This window comes from Neodiprion virginianus, chromosome 4 (genome assembly GCF_021901495.1).
Source record: "Neodiprion virginianus isolate iyNeoVirg1 chromosome 4, iyNeoVirg1.1, whole genome shotgun sequence".
Lineage (NCBI taxonomy): Eukaryota > Metazoa > Arthropoda > Insecta > Hymenoptera > Diprionidae > Neodiprion > Neodiprion virginianus.
In genome coordinates this window covers 25,400,546-25,421,170 of record NC_060880.1, presented here as the reverse complement: position 1 = coordinate 25,421,170, position 20,625 = coordinate 25,400,546, and the positions used below count along the sequence as shown (strand labels likewise).

The 20,625-nt window shown below is 39.5% G+C and overlaps 2 protein-coding genes across 6 annotated transcripts in view; both read left to right on the top strand.

The window, feature by feature from the left end:
- The first annotated feature begins 1,067 nt into the window (after window positions 1–1,067).
- On the top strand, window positions 1,068–12,163 carry LOC124302131 (MFS-type transporter SLC18B1-like). 3 transcript variants are annotated; one of them, XM_046757939.1, is made up of 8 exons: window positions 1,070–1,296; window positions 2,502–2,597; window positions 4,030–4,320; window positions 6,728–6,848; window positions 8,543–8,770; window positions 8,845–9,016; window positions 9,344–9,512; window positions 10,936–12,163. In XM_046757939.1, exons 1-8 carry the CDS (start codon window positions 1,186–1,188, stop codon window positions 11,239–11,241), a joined length of 1,494 nt encoding a protein of 497 aa, XP_046613895.1. In that variant the 5' UTR covers window positions 1,070–1,185; the 3' UTR covers window positions 11,242–12,163. The 3 variants fall into 3 exon arrangements, with proteins under 3 accessions (XP_046613896.1, XP_046613895.1, XP_046613894.1); XM_046757938.1 differs by having other exon boundaries at window positions 1,071–1,296; window positions 8,543–8,766; window positions 8,841–9,016; XM_046757940.1 differs by lacking the exon at window positions 8,845–9,016 and having other exon boundaries at window positions 1,068–1,296; window positions 8,543–8,795.
- A 5,861-nt stretch (window positions 12,164–18,024) lies between these two features.
- LOC124302554 (titin homolog) overlaps window positions 18,025–20,625 on the top strand; it is a 45,694-nt gene continuing 43,093 nt past the window's right edge. For 2 of the 3 annotated variants that reach the window (XM_046758833.1, XM_046758831.1), the window contains exon 1: window positions 18,025–18,263. The gene's annotated coding sequence lies outside the window, so the exon portion shown is untranslated. The remainder of the gene's footprint in view (window positions 18,264–20,625) is intronic. The other variant, XM_046758834.1, reaches the window with a different exon arrangement.

Genomic DNA, 20,625 nt, shown 5'->3' with positions numbered 1-20,625 from the left:
ACACAGAAAACAAATAGCGATATCTACGGAGAGGTCAAAATACAATTTGTAACACTACGTCATAGCATAATAAATAATCCACTCAATATTAAACAATTCGATAGTGAAAAGACTTCATTGAATTGCATTTGGACCGAGCAATTCCAACCGACTATTACGTTATCCCACTTCCCAGACTTGTCGCTTTTTCTCATTTGTGAATCTTAAATCCAGCCATCAAGTGGCGGACCGAAACGTCAAGACGTCCGATATCAATGTCAAAAGACTTTGCCTGATGGCAAAAGATATACTATATAAAGAGTCCCATATGTTTTTTATATATAAGTTATTTTTTGACAAATATTCATTTTTGCACCAATTCGATGTACCAAAACTGAAGTCCTACTGCTGTCAGGAAATGTTTCATATACCTCAATATTCGCGTGATATATTTTCATAAAACATTCTCGTCACTACAGCGCCATATTGCTCACCCATGCCTACAAGACAGACTCCGATATATTTAATTAGCAGACGAGATATGCCGGTTTGTCGACGCTGCTTCTTTTCCTGTACTTCTCAAGCCTTGGGACCATCCATAAATTAAGCAGGGACAGATTGTTGGATACCCCCCTCCATGAAAGTCCTTACGTAATTAACGGACGGCTCCCTACTCACGGTGTTACTTTGGTAAACTCGGATGACCCAAGGATAGAAAAGCTACCATAAGTCTGATGCAAAGATTTTGCGTGGTAGATTATAAAATTTCGCACTTCTTCCGACCGCGGGAATCTGCGTAAATTAGAATGGAAGCGGCGATCCCGAATCTCCGGAGTATAAGCTATACAGTATCCTCATGATGTTCGATCGATAAAAAACGAGCTGCGACAATATTAAACGCTGTTTATAGATCGTCGGCCCCGGTCGGCGCACACTGACCGCGTGTTGTAAGGCAATGTTGTGATAATGAATCAGAGTCGCACTGAGACATATCTTGCGACTTTTGACCCAAGCCGTTACAATTAGACGCACGATGTTTTCACATACACGGAGATCTGTCGGTATACGTTTATATTTACTAGATTTACTACCCCTATCGGCGCTCGCGGACGTAGTCGGCATTCAGTGCTTAGCGTGCCACGTGCCCAGGACCAAGATCGTACAGCTCGAGACCACGGTGTTCCTGGCTTTGAGAAATTGCTCGCGATGGTCGGACAATTCACAAGGAGACAATGGCTGACCCTTATCGTCATAAGCATTGCCGATTTTGCAAACGCGATCTGCGTTTCTCTCCAAGCACCCTTTTACCCCCAGGAGGTGAGTTAACGAAATTGACGATCTGCCTGAAAATCGAATTTTCTTACTCTCATGGCATACGGGTATAACTATTTTCAAGCGCTTTGGTAAGATTTTTTTCAAACTCTGATTTTTTAATCTCCGAATTTCATGATCGTTGACTAGAATTTAATTGGTTGCTATAGTGCTATCTTAATTATTATCATTCGTTATCACAAACGAAGACCGTAGATTTAGGTACGAAATGAAAATTAGTTTTCAAGCTGTAAACAGAAAGTCTATTACGCGTGACTAGTTGCTTTGAATATGGTCACGCGTAATCTATTTTCTTGTAACTGTTGTGACAATTTGATGTTGGTACAATAGTAATTATAATTGGGGCTTCATTTATGTGACACAATGTAGTAGATCCAGATAAACAGATTTAATGTCTCTCATTCTCTTGTAATTCCAGCAATATTTAAACCATTATTGTCACGATAACTGTTATACTAGAATTATATAGTAATTGTAACGTAAATTACATTTTCATCAGTGGCCACAAAAAATCGTGTTTATTGTCAATCAGAAATTACCATTATTTCGATCAAATCGATCAAATATTTCACACGCTCGATACTCTAAAAAACAGAAACAAAAATTCAACCTTGAATCTTTGGCGTCTGATTTTCACCAGAATAAATGCTTAGATCAATCGAGAACTCGGTGCATGTGAAGGAAGTTGGAAAGTATGTAATAATCTTTTATCGTCTAGGAAAGTTCCAGGGGTATGTTATAAAAACTACGTAACTGCGCGATAAAAATTTAATTTATATACCATGTATCGTATGGTTTTGAATAGAGTGGCCACTTTTTGTTCGTGTAGGAAAAATGTGTAACTATCGTACACAGCCCATTTCCTCGCATCATTAACACCGGAATATGGGGTATCATTTGTCACGAAAATAATTCTTGATCCAGCGATGAGTTCATTCCGTTCAGATTTATCAGAAATTTATATCCTACGAAGCTGCTTAATAACGATATAATATTTACGATTACGTGACAAACTAATTGCGTCTCACATTCGATGTTCCGTTCTTTTTATTCTCGCGTTTGTAAATACTAATTTTTTATATCAGTTTAATCGTATTAAATTGCGATAAGCAATTAACGTACACACTTTAATGACATTTTAATACGTGGTTCAATGTTATATCACCTCATGAAATTGTTTTATTTTGCAGGCAGAGAAAAAAGGTGCCTCAGCTTCGGAGTACGGACTTGTTTTCGGAATATTTGAATTGGTCGTATTTTTCATCAGTCCAGTATACGGTCAACACGTGAGTAATATTATTTCATTGATGATTTATTCAAACTACCTAACTAATTATCCGCTTGAATTCATCTCACACTTGTTATTTCAATCTCCAATTCGACGAATTCCATTAGAAATATATGTGTACGTATTATAACACTACCATCTATCTTATCGTCAATAATTTAATAACGTATGCTATCAATACACAGTTTATGATTAGATGCTTGCTATTTTTGGGGAATCGTTATAAAATTGAAATGATAGCTTGTAATTAAATTTCGACGACAAAAAACGATTGTGAATATTCAGAAGCTCGAACATTTGCGGATCTGAATGTACAGTAGAGCCTCTAGTACGGGTGAAATTTTAGCAATCATTTCAGGATGATTAAGTTATATTTGCTCTGAGAAGGAAAAAGGCACTTTCCGCACCATCGTTTTTTTTTTTTTTTTTTTCTCGAAACAATTAGAATCTACGTGTGGGATAAGCTGAGGTAGGATATTTAAATAATCACAAAATTTTTCGTTCCTTTGGACCCGTGCCGTGACTAAGTGAAGATACGCGCATGAAGTATTTCTAAAGTCCACAGCACCAGCAATATTTGAACCCGGATCAAGATCTGTCTCATTTACTTATTCAAACTATTTATTGTTGTATTCAATATGTCTATACGTGAAATCTACGTTCAGCATAATGTCCGCTCAATCGTCGCTGCGCAGTAAAATTCTCTTTGACAATTAACCTTTGACAGTTGATCTCAACTTCCGCTTGAAATCAGTTGCAGGATACGTATATTATAGGCGTCAGCCAGTCACGAGTGACTGATCTATCAAAGAAACCGCGACAGCTGTATCATTTTTGATTTGATATTCTAATCCCACCCTGGTTGTGTAGTCTTTAGGTTTTGTGCACACTGGGTTAAAGTGCGATAACCGACGCGAGTTTACAACAGATCTTGAAGCAATGCTAGAGGTTGGAGAAAATTGAACTACACGTATATTATTATACAAATATTTTCATCGTCTTCAACAACAATAATCAGTGGGCAATCTTTGAAACTGTGATTCGAATACTTATAGAAATACGAAAACCAATAATAAAGAAATTCCATTTTTCATGGAGAAATAAAGAAATCTCTCATGAGAGTTAAAAAACTTGTAAATATTGCATTGAAATATGAACAAAAAAGAATCAAGATTATGCTGAAAATAGCGTCGGTATTACAGAGTTTTGAGACATAACGCAGATTCTGCGTGAGTTTCTAGTTGTGTTCAACTATACGTACTAACGATGATTTCTTGCGAATCCCGAGTTGTGCTTGATCACGTTTCAATTAAGAGAACTAGTCGAAGCGTCGTGATTAAATGGCGTTATCAAAAAATTCCCGTCACGCATCGGAGTTTTTAAAAGCTGATACCGAATAAGCAAAGTATATATTATTCTTTGCTTCGCAGTTAAATCGAATAGGTCCAAAGCTGCTTTTCAACGGTGGAATATTGACCACTGGGACCTGCGCTATATTCTTCGGTCTCCTGGACAGAGTCGCGGGTCACTATCCATTCATAATTCTCTCCTTCGTGATTCGGATCGTAGAAGCCTTGGGCAACGCGGCATTTCTGACGGCTAGCTTCGCCATAATTGCCAAGGAATTTCCCGACAACGTCGCCACAACATTCGCCAGTCTTGAGACCTTCTTTGGCTTGGGCCTTATCGTGGGACCCACCGTTGGCGGAGCCTTGTATCAGGTAAATCGAATGAGTGCTTAAATCAAGGGTAAAATTTGCCAACAATTGAGCATTGATTTTCCCCTCACTGCGTTTCGGAATCAGATTCTTCTGACTTTCGAAAATACGCGGACTTCGACGGCGCCTGTAAGCAGGCAACCCGTGTTACTTTAGTGCGATGCGTTACTCTGCTGATCTTCACGCGCTAACGAAATTTGAACGGTTAAACAAGAAGTAAAGACCCGGATGAAAGACAGCGAGAGAGTTGAACTCGTTCTCAAGGTTATCGTATGTTTTTCTTTTTCATGCCATCTTCTACCACGCAGTACCGTTTTCAGAATTTTTTGTGCTTGCCTGCACACGTTCAAACACGAATAGTATATTGTGTCACAAGTGCGGAAAGTGGGTAATTGCCAAAGAATATGGAGTTGGAAAAACTAATTTTCGTACAATGCATCGCTATTCTGTAAGCAACTTTTTTTTCCATCCATGTTTCGTTGCGCTATTGTGTATTATACATGTATATATATATACAGAATAATAATATATACATGTGTTAGTATTTTAAGTGCGTGGGTACGATTACGAGAAATTAATTGATTATTAAAATACAGTCTCCTCTCATCGCGAGATTCGCACTCTGTTTTCAAAACATTATTTTGCAATAAGTTTAATCACGGCGGATTTCAAAACAGTTTTTCATCATCGAATAGACGATTCATTGTGAATTTAAGTGAAGTAAAACTTCAGGGAATTTTAAATGCTTGATTCACTTAATTTAGAACAACTTATTTATTTCAGACTGAAAGATAATCTTTATTCTTGTTTAATCCAGAAGATTCCAATTATAATCAGATAAACGGTTCAAATTGATTATAATTATTTTTTTTTCTTGCCTAGCTTATGCAGAATAACTTATGGAGTAATTGCAACTCGATTATTGTAATTAACTGCGCTGTTTATAACAATTATACCTTATCAATCTTATACACTATCGCGGTAAAAAGCGTAGACTCATATTCCAATCTGTGAATACGGATACAAAATACTTACGCACAGAATGTACAGTTGAGCTCATTAAGAATCTCGTGACCGGAGACAATAAAGGGTGTCATGATAGTCGAGAGGCAATAAGGCTGCGTGTATTTTAACTAACTGTATATTTTCCCTAATTACTAGGTTTTCGAAAACTGAATCTTAGAACGAAAACCCACAGCATGAGCGTTATTTACCACACTTAGAAAGGCTTGTAATCTCGAGTATCGAGAGAAAGAAACGATATGCACCTCACTTGATTTGCATAAACCAGAAATCTTTATGCGACAAATCTAATCCCACCGATGCATAACACGTTTTTTTATTTATTTATTATTTGAATCAATCGAGGTGATCCGGGTCGCTAGAAGTGAAGGTGAATTTTTATTAACTCCGAGGTAGCTTATACCTAATACCAACTATCTCCGGAGTGACTGTGTTTTTGCACTGCCTACGTCACGTTTCATTTTTGTGTACCTCCCGTCATGCCGCGGAGATTAGCGAACGTGACACAAAGGTATAAAATCTCTACGATCTTTCGTTATCTAGAAGCGATCACTGCACTATGAGATTTTTTTAGAAAGTATATACCTAAGTACTTATACACATAATTGCCGGGTTACTTCCGGTACTTTATGTTATTGTTGTTGGCATCCAATAAATGAATAATAGTCACCGCTCGTGATGCCAAGTATAGATAGATACACTTGCTTGTATTCACAGTATTCGACAAGGCCAATTTCTACGTTCAGCCTCACGAAATGTTTCCTCGGAATGAAAGTTACTTGTATCGCTTGTGCATTCCACTTTCAAACTGTCATTCCTTTCTCAAATTCTTTGATTTTTCACATGGTCTGAGGCTGCAATCGATACCCGTACGGTTACCAGGATTTCACCTTCGCTTTTGCGGTGTGAAACAATTTTAGTCGAGTGAGCAAGACCAAACGCATTGTGTCTTTATTGTAAACAAAATAAAAAAAAGTAAATAAATATTATTTATTGCGTCAATTCTAAAGGAATTTATTGTAAGATAATTTCGGCAGACGGATTCAATCTCGCGTAGTCATTATTTTCTGGAAAATAATACTGAAACTGTATTATCCGCTTCAGACAAAATGTCTATACATGTCGAAAACACTGGAGTAAAAAATATGCTACGCAAAGATTCGACTCTTTCGTATTCTTCACTAATTACGAAAAATACCGTGTACCGTTTCCTGGTCACTAAAAGATATATTCAACAGGCAATTATCTTAGGAAAAAATTCTGTTTTTCATACGTTCATACAGTAGAAATTTTTCAAATAATTGGTTTCTATTTTCTCATTCCCTTTGAAAACGATATTTGCACAAATTTCTATTGGTGAGATGTTAGTGAAAATATGTTTCCGTAGATCGGAGGTTACACAACGCCGTTCGCTGTCCTGGGCTCGGCACTTTTCCTGGCCGCAGTGATGACATCATTCGTGCTGCCAACTCACGAGCAAAACGCAGAGGATACCCAGCTGGTCGGAGGTAGAGGATTGTTCAAAATTACCGCGTCCACTTGTCATTGGGCATTATCTTCGTAATTTCTGAAAGAGTTGAGAGTCAACTTGACGTTAGGTTATTACAATCATCGAATTACCGCATAACAACGTCATCTGCCTAGAATGGAATAAAGGCTCGAAGTGGCGTACATAATGTAGGTAGAAACAAAGTAAACGCAGTCATCCGCGTTGTGTGAGTACAAATGTCATTACTCTCGGTTTCTTCGCCCGGCTGAACCGAAACAATCGGTAATTACGATTACCTTGCGTTAGAAAAGGTCACGTGTTTCACCGGAAATACGTTACCTTGAATTGTCATTTGGTATCCTGATCTGTCAGGCTGTTTTTTGGCGGAGTCAACGACACTTTTCGGATCCAGCTGCGTTCCGCTGCGTTTGGAATTATCGAAAAATCGAGGAGCGGTTGGAACCGGGAGATGAGTTGGAAGTATCGCAGTTTTGCAGTTGAGGAGAACTCCGTGACATGTTGGAATTTGAGAAACTAATGAATGCTTACTATTATGAAGAGAGTGTTTCACCAATCTCGGAATACGCGACAATGATAGATTTAGTGTACTTTTCGGCTTGCAGCGTCAGAATTTTTAATAGTGCTACAACGTTCAGACATTTGCGCTGAATCAAGAATCGTAAATGTTATTGGTGTTTCAAAAATTTAGCCGGTTGAAGCTTCACCAAATATGCAATTTTGAGATCACATTTTATCTAAATCGGTTGAGTTATTCTGCAATAATTTAAAATCTGGAATTTGTTTCGTTTATATGGGTCACAAGACTTGGATAATTTTTTCGAAACTAAACCTTGCATGATCGGAATTAATTCGTACGATACCTCATTCATCGATCGCGTTCAAAAACAGGATCTCATATGAGCAAAAAAAAAAAAACGTCTTCATTCAATTCGATACTTAAGTTCCAGGATCAATGAGCCAAACCGTCTTTATCGAAATTTTGAAAAATCGTCTGCAAGGTTATTCGTACTCGTGATGGTAAACACGAATAAAAAAATATCCTGAAGCTAAAATATCAACAATTTAATAAAAAGTTTTACAATTAGAACATTCAAAATGGTTAACCTAAGTGTTTTTGATCCGAACCTCAAATTTTAGTCTCATTTTGATCGCTATAAAAATTTCCAGAGATCGCATGAAAAAAATCTTACAAATAGTTGCTTACAGAATGGATAAAAATAACTTTGTGTAAGTGCAGCACAAGAGATGTTTGTCAACAGTTGCATTTGTGCGTTATAATTATAGATAATAATATAAGATTTCTCAGATGGTTTTCCAGCAATTTGTGGAGATCTGGCCACCGAGCAAAATTTCTGATGAAGATCAACACAGAGTATAATAATTTTAAACGTATTAAATATAAAAGCCTTTACGACATTGTTGGTATTTTAGCTTGTGATTATGAAAGGATTCACTCAGATTTATTTCTACGACATAGCAGTGATATTAAATTATTCATATTCACCTCCGCCAGCACTCGTAACATTGCTGGAGATTCAATAAACGGTTCTTTCTCTTTTCCTAACTAACGATTAAACCGATACGGTCCTTCCCATTCGTCTCGAAAACTGAATTTGTTGCTCCACAGAGTACTTTTGAATCATCGCTACGCTAGCACCGCTGAAAAAACCGAATTGTCATAAAATCTTGCAGGTTTCCTGAGAGTCCTAAAAATTCCGGGTGTAATGGTCGCCTCAGCATCGATTATCGCGACCAGCATGAGTATCGGGTTTCTACAGGCGACCTTGGAGCCCCACTTGCGCCAGTTCAACCTCAGCCCGGTAGTCCTGGGTCTGATGTTCGTCATCAATGGTGGGTTTTACGCCATGACGGCGCCAGCCTGGGGATGGATATGCGACAAGTACTCGAAGCCACAGGTCGGTTTGCCTCGCCGCGGTGAACCTCGGTAGGCCAACCAAAGAAACGGTTCCATCAAGGCGTTTCTTTTCAGATCCCGACTATAGCCGGCTGCGTCCTGGTCATGGTGGGATTCGGGCTTGTGGGTCCAGCGCCATTCATCCCTTGCGAGACGCTGATCTGGCTGACTGTGCTGGGCCTGGTAATTCACGGTTTCGGAATGGCCGCGCAGCTGGTAGCCAGCTTCACCCACGCCCTGACAGAGGCGATGTAAGTTGATCTCGAAGCGCAAATGGATCTGCGGCTTGTCCGTAGAAACATGGCGGCATGCATGGTGGTAACTGCGGTAATCCGACCCGCCACGCCGCGCGGTGCTTTCCAAACTCCAAACCCCGAGCCGAAGACCAACGAGTAGCCGGAACTACTTAATTAACGGCGAAAGGAGGACTCAGAGTTATTCGACATTGATTCACAGGGCGATGCTATGCGACAACTCTGAGTGGGAGTAAACGTGCGAGCTCGGCGGGATAACATTCGATCTGTAAACATGATCCCACCAGCTCCAATTTAGTATTGATTTCAATTGCGTTATTGCAGAGCCCATGGCTTCTCTAACAACCTGGAGACCTACGGTCTGATAAGCGGACTGTGGACGAGTACTTTCGCTTTGGGAGCTTTCATCGGGCCCAGTATTGCCGGCATTCTACTGGACACCATCGGCTTCAGGAATGCATCGATGTTCATAGTCATACTCCATCTTCTTGTGGTAAGTTTCATCGCCATTAATAAAATTCTCAAGTTGTTTGTATTGGTGAAAATTTGGTGAAAGACTTTGGTGAAAATTCGACTATGGTAATCGTATAATTTCATGCACATCCTAAGAACCAATTGATTCTTGATTCGGGCCGGACACTTTGGTAAGTATAGAATGAACATGATCATTGTATCCACATTAAATCGACCTAATTTGCAAGTGTACCCTTTACACGGTGGTAATGCGAACTTGATCTGACCAATGTACAATTAAGTACCATATTCACAGCCTTTTCTTATTGTAACAGCTAGCACTTCAAGTTACGTTTCGAAAAGATTTAGGGTATGCGTGAATCGTATCTACAGTTTACGATACCTGGGTACATTACCCAGTATATTTTATCAATTGAAACCGTTAAGACACTCATTTACAGGATAAGATTCATCACGTACTAGGTAAGTTCGTTTGATCGCCCAATTATATACGTCGGGCTATGAGAAGATGAAAATATTTCGTATTGAAGTAGTATGTAACATTAATGAACAATTGAAAGGTCACAATTTTGATAATTCGATTATCTTGCTTGATATTTTTGTTTTCACATTTTTCACTGTAAAGTCGCCAGCAACAAATGCTGATTGTTTAAAGAAAAAAAGTATTCTTGGAATGAAATGTGCAAAGAAAAAGTATGAAATACCTACCATAATAATAACTAGTTATTGGAAGACGCACAAGTCTTTTACCCAGATTTAACAACTTTATATATTACGCACATTTATACCCCCCCCCCGGTGGAATTTAGTTAATATTCGAAATTTATTGCTGCTAAGGTGGTTAGTGTTATAGTACTATCAATTAAAGCGATACTTTTGTTGTTTCATTGTCAACTAATGATAATTCCAGACCTTCACGGAAGGAGTAAAAATATTGAAAGTCCTTTCGATTTGGAGAAAATTGTGTATAATGGTACTTTTTTGCTTCCGCGGATTGGTATTTACCGTAGAGGCTTAACTTGAGATATGCAACCTCGTCTTTTATTTGACCCAGATTGATGAGCAACATCCTGCATGTTTCGGGGCACCTGTTCTTGTGAATCTTTCACACTTTGACCCGGATTTTCTCTTATAAAATATATTTACTGAGTCAATTCATGGCGCGCTATGACCAGCATGTTCAAAGGAGTGATTGAAACGAGAAATAAGCCTCCTCGAATATTGTTGTGTAATCATTACAAAGTCAACTAACAGATGCCCTTACAGAAATGGGATTCCCTAGTATTTCGTTAATATCAGATAACGTTACGTTGACCTCAGATGGTGTTATATTTACATTAGATAATGTCGTATCGACATCGGATAGCGTAATCGGAAATTCTTCTCACGGTGCATCCTTACTCATCCTTTTAATATCTCGAAATGTTCTATCCACGGTTTAGGCGATCGTCGCCAGCATTTCGTTGAGCTGTTGCACGGGCGGTCCTAAGCCTTACACGGAGATAGGTTCGAGGGATGACATAAGGGAGCCTCTATCGTACAGCGGAAGGCACGACAGTTCGAGTTTGCCGCTCGGCGGCCGAGCCCAGGGTGTTCCGATAGACAGACCGAGTGGGATGAACTCTCTGATCGCGTGCAACAGTTATTCGAACAAGGCCAACGCCTGGTCCCGAGCTTCGTGCAGTGGAAGGTGTTCGTACAGTTACGGTTCGGTCGAGCGCAAACGATACTTGGAGAGCACGACGTGATATTCGCGGAGCAGAAAACGAGGAGTAGTTCAGTCAATTTTCGTCACATCTGGAAACCGAACCCGGACGAATAGGTACGATCAACCTTGCCGATGTTCTTCGACACTGTCCTTGATGGTCATCCACAACCGGTTCGACCGTAATAAAACCCTCAACGATTTTCCATAAGTCGATGCTTCTTTTTATCCGTGTAACAGAATCCAGTATTTCTCTCGAAATGCATACGTACCTATACATTTACCTATGTATAATTGTACATACAGGGGAAATAGTTGCCGTACGACAATTTCCACTATCTATCCGCACTCGTGTCTCGGCTGAATGCGTTATATTATACTAATAATTAGCTAGTTAATATATTGTTAGGCCACGCTCCGTAATTCATTATAATTGTTATTATAGATTATTGTAATTATTGTTGTTATGTTTAAAACGAAGAATTTATCAATTTTTATCGTTGTTTTGCGGAGTACGTGTCATATGGCAGTTCATACTGCGATGACGTTTACGTACCCTGGGTTTAGTAATCTTGTTGAAATCCTCTGACAATCAAGCTGATCAAACCTGAAATATGTTTTAACCAACTGCGTCGTACGTTGGATGTATGTATAGTAAAATTTTAGTGGAAAAATATATTCATGTTGTTCAGAGAACGGGACTCCCCGTTTGTTTTAACCAAATGCATAATACGTTGAATGCACGTATACTGAAATTCTGTTTTAAAAATAAATTCATGTTGTTCAGAGAACGAGACCGTACGTTTCTCAAAATCTTGGCTATTTCAAGAGGCCGTTGTTTCGTTATTTATTCCCTTACCGAGCCGCACACACTCTTGTGAATATTTGCGACAGAAGGTTTTGAGAACATCAATGAGTCACAGGTTGTATGTCTTGAAATAAAAATGATAATTTATGATAATTAAGACAAGGAAGGAGTTCTTATAACGTGAAACATTCGAAGCTTTGTTTATTCTAAAATATCATGTCCAAAATATGCACAGATATTTCCTCTGTACCTACCCTCGTTTGTGATAATTATAGAACGCAGTGTTTATTATGCTCAAACTTAGGTTGGTAAGTATTTACAACTATTTTCCTTTGTCCTTATTCAAATCTAAACAGGTAATTGACAATAAGATGAGGCTGGTCAGGTAATTTTTATGCCAGCTGCGAATCGAATCGCCAAATGAAAATATAAGATCGTAGAATTGTTATTGATTCTTGGCTCTTGTATAAAAAATATAGTTACACTGTTTTACATTAAACTTCCGGTGTAAGAAATTTTTAGTGATTCAACTTTAGTCAACCGGTAGACGGTTTGCAAAAATCCTACGGTCAAGATCGAGGTCAGCATATGCTTATATGACTCCAGTTTTCAATTTTTGGAGACATAAATCACAATTCGCGTGTTTCGGCGACTGTTATACCGTAAATTTCAAAAGCAACTGTTTTGTCTCCTTCCTTTGTTAATCACTTTGACAATGGTTCAAGGATTAAATTTTCTCGAGTGCTGCAACATTAACATCGAAAATGAATGAAAAAACTTACAATTATAATTAAAGATCGTACGTGACAACGATAAAACAACTAGCGCAAACTTATTATTGCTACCACGCTATAGCTATTAAAATAATTAATCAAGACACTTGTGCCTTGTATTTTTTTCTCGTCTCACAATCAATTACGATACCTATGTCATTCATGTAATACCAATCTGGTTGATTACTATTATAATTTTTGCACTATATTATTGTACTGTGGATATCTTTGTTTTTGAAAAGTGACCCTGAACTGGAAAAGACCTGAGTGAATAGATCTCTTTTCACGCTGGATGTACGTTAAACATCTTACGTATAGGTCAAGGTTAATCAACGTCAAAGTCCCTCAGGCGTCGAGGAAAAATATCGTGACTCAAAGATAAAACGTCTATAAGGTAAATTGGTTCATATCGCGAGCAAGTATAACATTCAAGACCGTAAATTTCATACATATATCCAACAATAATGGCTGTCAATGATATGCCAAGATTTTATTGTAATTTAAATTTCTTAACACATACATACCCGGGTACATGAAAACAAAATTCGAAACTCACTGGTGATGAGAGAAAATGACGACAACAGAGTCAGGGCGGCTAGGTGGTCTAGTGGAGTAAGTCTCCGGTAAAGCATCTCTAGACGCCAGGTTCGATTCCTGGCTCCGTCGTTAATTTTTCGAAATCACCAAATTTTCGAATTTTACATTCTTTCATTTTATTGTACCCGTTGTAGCTACTTGCAATCTCGTCATTGAAGTTAATTATTATCAATCACCTACATAATATATCTTTTATACTATACTACGGGATTTATTCCAAGTTATGTTCGACGAAATTTTTACATGGCATGGTAAGGCGGACGAAATCCATGCTGCAATTTAAAGTACACCAATTATCGGCAAAGATCATGCGTATTTCTACCGATATTTTAATCCCGCATTGCATATTATAAGTATAGTTATAGGTATCATAACAATTTTGTTGCATGCGCATAGCGTTCGTCCAATCCGTACATCCAGAGGTGCCTAAAGCGACGTGGAAGAATTTCAATTAAGGAGCAATTATCTGTAGCCGCTGCATACATACGCATGAGAAATTTATCGACGCGTGGAATTAGTTTTGTGGAATTCATACTTATCGGAACCTCAAGTTCAATTTCAATGCCATTTGATTCATCCGCGTCTGTGTCAACGATGATCTATCCTTCTCGGATCTTCCATAACAACTTGGAAAAACAAGACTGAAATACCTCTGGAATAATCGTTGTGAGCCGGCGTCTCGACGTCACGAAAAAATGCACGTCTTTTCCCAGCTCAAACAGCTTTGCACTTCTCATTCAATTATGTGTTAAAGTAAATATACGCTTGCGGATTTATAGCGTTCAATTTGTCATAATTTCACAGAAGTTATCAATTAGAATGTCATAATTTTCTTTGTTTTTACATATCAATCGTCGTCAATACAATTTATCGTATTATACAATATCATCGCGTCGTGCTATTGTTGAAAAAACGATTGTTCGAAAATATTTCTGAAAATTGTCTGGAGCACAAAGGCTCTGCTAATACAAAAACCCGCTCAACTCATATTTCGTTTATTTTTACTTAGAAAAATATTCTCTTTGAGAAACCACATGTCGAAATGTTTGCTTTTTACAAAAGAACCCAAAAACGAAACACGAGTGTGACACGATCGACGAATTTTGTCGAGAAGAAAATTGTTTTCCCTATACCGATCATTTTGACAAACTTAAACGCCTTAAAATTTCTAAAAAATTGTATTCTCACCTGCAAGCAAACTAAAAGAACGCTCCAGCTTTGTAATTGATGTAAGGTTTTTTTTTTATTGCAGTACAAAATACGATTGAATGAAGTGACAGAATGCAATAAAATTGGATAGAGGTTGCAATATTAGTCAAGTTCATATTTGTTTTTTGATGAAAAATGAATGCGGTAAGAGAGTTTCTGCGTGTAAAAGAATTGAAAACTTATTCCACCAGACCACTACATATAAGGTTTCGGTATTTGTGAAAATTCGATTGAGAGTATTATTGCAAATTTAATACCATTTATAATTTTGCACCGGAATGATCTGAGCTGTAGATTGAAACCTCGCGTCTATTTCCGAGAAATCGTGGGTACATAGGTAGATCGATAAAATTGGCAACGCAAATCAAGGAGCTTGCGCATTGCAGCTGGTATTAACGATCGTGAATGCACTATACTGGACTGGCAGTACGCAATGCTGGAATTTAGAGAATTCACTTTCAAAGGAAACTAGTCTGATGTCGATTTTCACTTTCGATCGCGTCGCTTATAAAACCGCCTCGCCTCATTCACAATATCACAATTGGCATTCTGTTGCATCCCGCATTTGTCCAAGCAGCTGAATTTTGATTTCGTTGTCAGTATGTGTTAATAAGCTTCAGGTGAGTTACATAAGATGGAATCTGAAGACCAGATCATCCCCAAGAAACTTGCCACCATAAAACCGTTGTTATGAACGCAGACCCTTGAATCATGTAGAACGTGATTATTAACTTTATCGGTATAATATTTTGCCCCGAATAACCTGGTCATATTCCGATCGTATTCTGATCGAGATTTCAGTGATAATTTAATAAGTTATTAGAATGTACTCGGTCGTAATAAACACGTCAACGCCCAGGATATCACCTGTAGGGACAATACTTGAATCGTCGTCTCTATTCCTGCCTGCACTTTTGAATCGACGACTAAACTTCTGTTATGAAAATAATCGACGCCTGCGCCATGTACGGCAAGGCGATGCATCCGTTTCCACGAACGTTGTCCGGCAGCACGCCGTGACCGGACTTGCTCAAATAGCATCTGACTAACCGATGCGACGGTCTGCACGCACCGGCCGTCTATTTATTCGCCTGGGAGATTCTTCGGCCGATAGTTACCAGAGTTTACAGCGGCGCTCGGTTTCCGCCAAACGTCCGCCCACTTCGGCCCTTACGACACCAGATCGTCGGGGGCGCCATGTGCGGCGCATGCGCAGACCTCGGATTAGACGAGATGGCGTAACACTGACGCATCGCGATGCGCAGGTGTCCGTGTTTCGCCTCGGCCATTCTTCTACGCGCGGGACGATCACTGATGTGCGTCCGAACATCCGGAAGCTTATCCATTCACCTGTGTTACACACATGCTTCCCCGCTAAACAGGCACATCGTGCCTATGGCGAATCGCCTTGGCTAGCAGACACGTAATATAGGTATTGGGTACGTATATTTATATTGCGTTGCGGGTTCTTTATTTCCACGGATGTGTAACTTCCATCTAACATTTCAGCCAGCTGTGCCGGAGCGTATATTTTTATAGCGCACTACAGTATTTCGATACATTCACCTGATCTTCATGCACATTTTAAATCTCTTGCGCCGTTCGCCTCACGTGACTCATGAGTCTGTTAATTGTACAGTTAGGTACATGCGCTGTATCGGTACTACGAATGGTTTCTACTGGCTACAGTTTACAGTCTTCGACCCGGGGTACCTGACCCCTGACAGGGTGGAAAATTTCCTTTTTCATAATTCATGGGGTGGGCGTGAAATAGGGATAGACTGACAGTGAACTGAACAAAAAGAGTGAAACAGCTTCGAAAATGTTCGATATCAATGCAGAGAAGGTTGGGCATCGCTGTAACGTCAAACTAAATCGATCAAGATTTTGACTGTAATGTCATTCCAGGGGAATAGAGCGTCTGGAATAACTTAACATACGTGATTTTGTTTATCAGAGAATTTTATTATCATATGTCGATACGTGCGAACCCTACTTTCGATCAAAAAATTACAATACTTGCAGTAATCTATTAACGGATGTCAAAGAAAAGAAACAAAACAGAAAAGATTTTACGAACATTTGTAACTTGCAATTCATTGTGCCTGAGAAAGGATCGCAATATTAAAGCGTTAAGTATCTTGTAATTTTATGAAACGTATAATCAACATGTAAAATATCCTATTAGACAAATGAGCAGAAGCAATCACTAGAAGTGTGCAGTCACGACATGTCAAACTGTCAAGGACTCGATCTTTGAATTCGCACACACATTTTCTTATTTCCTTGTCACGTCCGCTTCCTTTGCCAAAACTTTGTATCCCAGTTTCACTTACAACTCGTACGTATTCTGACTATTTAATCACGGAGACTAACTCACTCAAGATAGTCTCCTCACCAATTGTTTATCGCAATTCATGCATATGCATTATTTGCCTTCGGCCGAGGCACAGAGCGTAATAAATCCATCTCTAATTCTCTCTTTGTCTGGACCCAAGTAGGTAAAACGTAATCCGTACAACGCGCTACTTAATTCCGTATAATTATGATCATCATTATCATCGACGCGATGATGTCAACGCAGCAGAGTGTAGAGCCTCGAGACGAAATGAACGGGTGAATTCGACGGTTCATCAACGGCTTACGCTCTTCGTCTTCTTTCGTTAAACGGTACTCGGGGACATTAGAGCTTCCAATTATTTTTTCCGCATACAATCCGTATCATCTATCAGGTGTCTTCTGTCAAACTCGCCATTCAACGCCAGCAAACTGGCAACCGAAGCTACGTTTTAAACATCCGCGTATAGAAAGGAATACGAAACAGGTCGAGTAGCGAGTTTAACAGAAGACTCCCCGTAAAATCTGTGCGACGCGATGATCGAAGCGATGATCATCTTTGGCCCAAAGAATGAATATTATCTGACCGCGTTTAACCGCCGGCTCTAAAGTGTGACAGGGCTTTGTGGGTCAGCACGTCCTTTCAAAATTCTGCACCGTCTGTTGCGATGATCGTCGATTCCTTGCGTGACGTTCGCCTAGCTGGAAGTAGCAATACTAGCAATATCAACAATAACAACAGCAGGAAGAAGAAGAATGGGAATTGCGAATGAAATAGTCGAGGGTGATGCGACCGGACTAATCGGGGCTCGAGACGCATGGTTCGAATGCGGATTTCATGCATGTGGAATAATTTCCGGCGAGGCGACGGGTGCCACCTGAGAGTCTCGACACGGCAACGCCACAGGTGAACGGAACAGGTCGGAGAACCTGACTCGTCACGGGGGTTGGGATAGGAATAAACTCCCACCTCGTCTCGCGGCGCAACTCCGGGCGAGCTGTAGGCACAATTCACCCGTTTTGCGCAGGCGCGTATCGAGCGCCGCCGACGAATCTCCGGGCGAAGCGAAACGCGGCCCCTTACCAAGGCCCAAAGCCGAAGTCCCAAAGTCCGCTTTCCATCGGAAAGGCTGATCGACGCTCGACGAGCCGCGCTCAGGACGATTTCAGTTCACCCGAGACACCGGAAGGTCCCTTTGCTCGTCTCTCGAGTCACGTTTTACTCTTGTGGATACGTTCGAATAGGATTTTTACTAACCGATTCATCCGCTCGACCACGGACCCAAGTTTTATTGTGATATACAGTGTGATACAGTGTCATGGGGATCTAGGGATTTTAAGGTGAGTTTTTACCCTGTGAAATATCATACGCAACACGATCGATCATTCGCTCGGCTAATTCTAGTCCCTGGCAATGGTTGGAATCATTGTGATGCAGAAATTAGTCGTGTATAATTCATACAAGGGATTGTGCGAGGCGGATAATGAATGAATGATTTTTGAATCGCCTTGCAAGTCGGAAGGGCAGACGGTTAGGATCGGTTTAAAATCGGTGAACGAAGCGTGACGATGAAAGGCCCACGATCGCGACTTGACTCGACTCTTGACTCTTGAGAGAAACCGAGCTGAAGGCTCGCAGGATGCTTACGATACGTGGATATGTTACATTATCCTTTGAGGAATCTCGAGTGTCCTCGAGTGCTTCAAGTCCTTTCCGTACCGAGAATCAAGGAACCTGATTCGAGGCTTCTCACGCGTTACGTTATAATTCAAGATTCCTTGTTCTCGTTAGATTTTATCCTCAAGTATGATGTACAAACATCCAACGGCCATGAAAGAGAACTCGCGAAGTCGGGGATAATTTTTATATCACGAGTATCTTTAGTTTTTTAATCCAATTTTTCGGGTTTGCGCATCGATAGAACTGCATTTTCAACATTTACGACAAAAATCATATATTCTAATCTAAATCAGGGCCATTATTAAATCGCCCGTAAAGCATATTGTATTACAAAACTCTGCATATATACAGTATACGACGTATATATCCGCACACTCACCGTTGGCTGAAATGTTAAAAATCATAGGAACCGGTTTGTCGTATGAAAAAACACAAACTGGCCTCTGCTCCTCATTCCCTCGGACGAAAGATTCGGAGCAAAGCGACAATGCTTACAGCACTTTTAAATATTAATTATATCATCGGTCACAGGATCTCTGAGACATCTGAAAGTCGGTACAAATATACAACGCCCAACCTGGTCCTCTATACTTTTTTTTCCCTCTACTTTACGCAATCTGAAGAAAATTGAATTTCAATATAATAATATCGACGCTGAGCGGGAATATTTAGTAGCTTTGGTATAAACTCGGAGCATGAGGTAGCAGGAAAAGGTTAACCGGCAGTAACTGTGAATTTTCTGCTGTATTGTGTTTTCAGACAAATCAAGTTTTCGGTGAATTCCATAGAAATTAATCTGAAAAAAGTAGTCCCTTATATTATTTTTATGATCCTAGATGACTCTACGCCAGCAATTTTTATACCGAAAAAATATTTGACCATTTTTTTACTTCCGTTCATTGTACGTAAAACATATTGAACCCTGACAATTTTACATCGAAGGATACGGTCGCTGTTCTGTTTAAATAAAACTCGGCTTCACAAGTGTCTGTTTATAAATTAGTTCCTTCATTGCTTTCGTCAATTTGGGTTTCCCAAATTCCACATCCTAATTCACAGACAGTGACTTAACGAGAATAAATTGAATAACGAGCTGCCCGAAACGATACGCATATACACTGCGATCGGTAATCGATCCACAACCGATCCGATCGAAACCGATCCGATCGAAACCGATCCGTGTACCTACACCGCCATTCATGCAGGACTATAATATTCCATTGGCAATCAGCGTTGACGGTAAGACACACTCTGGGTGCAAACTGAGAGCTGTGAACGGGTCGTCGCTGCAAGTTTGAAAAAGAACCAACCAACCAATTTTCCATGTGTTTTGCACATGTGTCACTGAGCGCACACGTACCTAATTTATATGAGGGTTCTTTCGCTGGCTCGAGGACCGCAAAAAAATGTGTGCCCGAGTCTCGACACTCGGGCGTCTCTGCGCAGTGAGAAGAATTTCGTTTCTTAAAGTTTGACTATAAAAAATGGGTATCGGTATGGTAGCGGTTTAAATATTGTTGGACTTACCAGAGAATGAAGTACAAGTAACTATTTAATCTGATTATGGTTGCCAATACCACATTTTCTGGTCACTGTAGCGTTCAATCTGTTTCCCTAGTCATTTATATATTTGTTCATTGTCAGCCAAACAAGGTCTTAACGTCAATTTATTGTTGCAACAGCATCAACTTCTCGAAATATGTTGTAAGAAAGTTTAATTGGAGCTATATATTATAGAGAGTGATCGAATAGAATGGCAATGCGTATCAGATATTCTAGTTACAGTCAAAAACCTAATTTTAATTTTCTACCCAGAACCATATTATTCGGTTATGGTATAAAAATGAAAACAGTCACAGAGCGCATACTGTTAAAAATTTCCGACTGGAACTTCCTACGCTTTATTAGAAGTTTTATTCGGATACGGAACGATGAATTCACAATAAATTTACTGTTTATTCAATTTAAAAATACAACAAATTTAATAAATTCGAAGTAAATTGAAAAATTTTCACAGCTTCA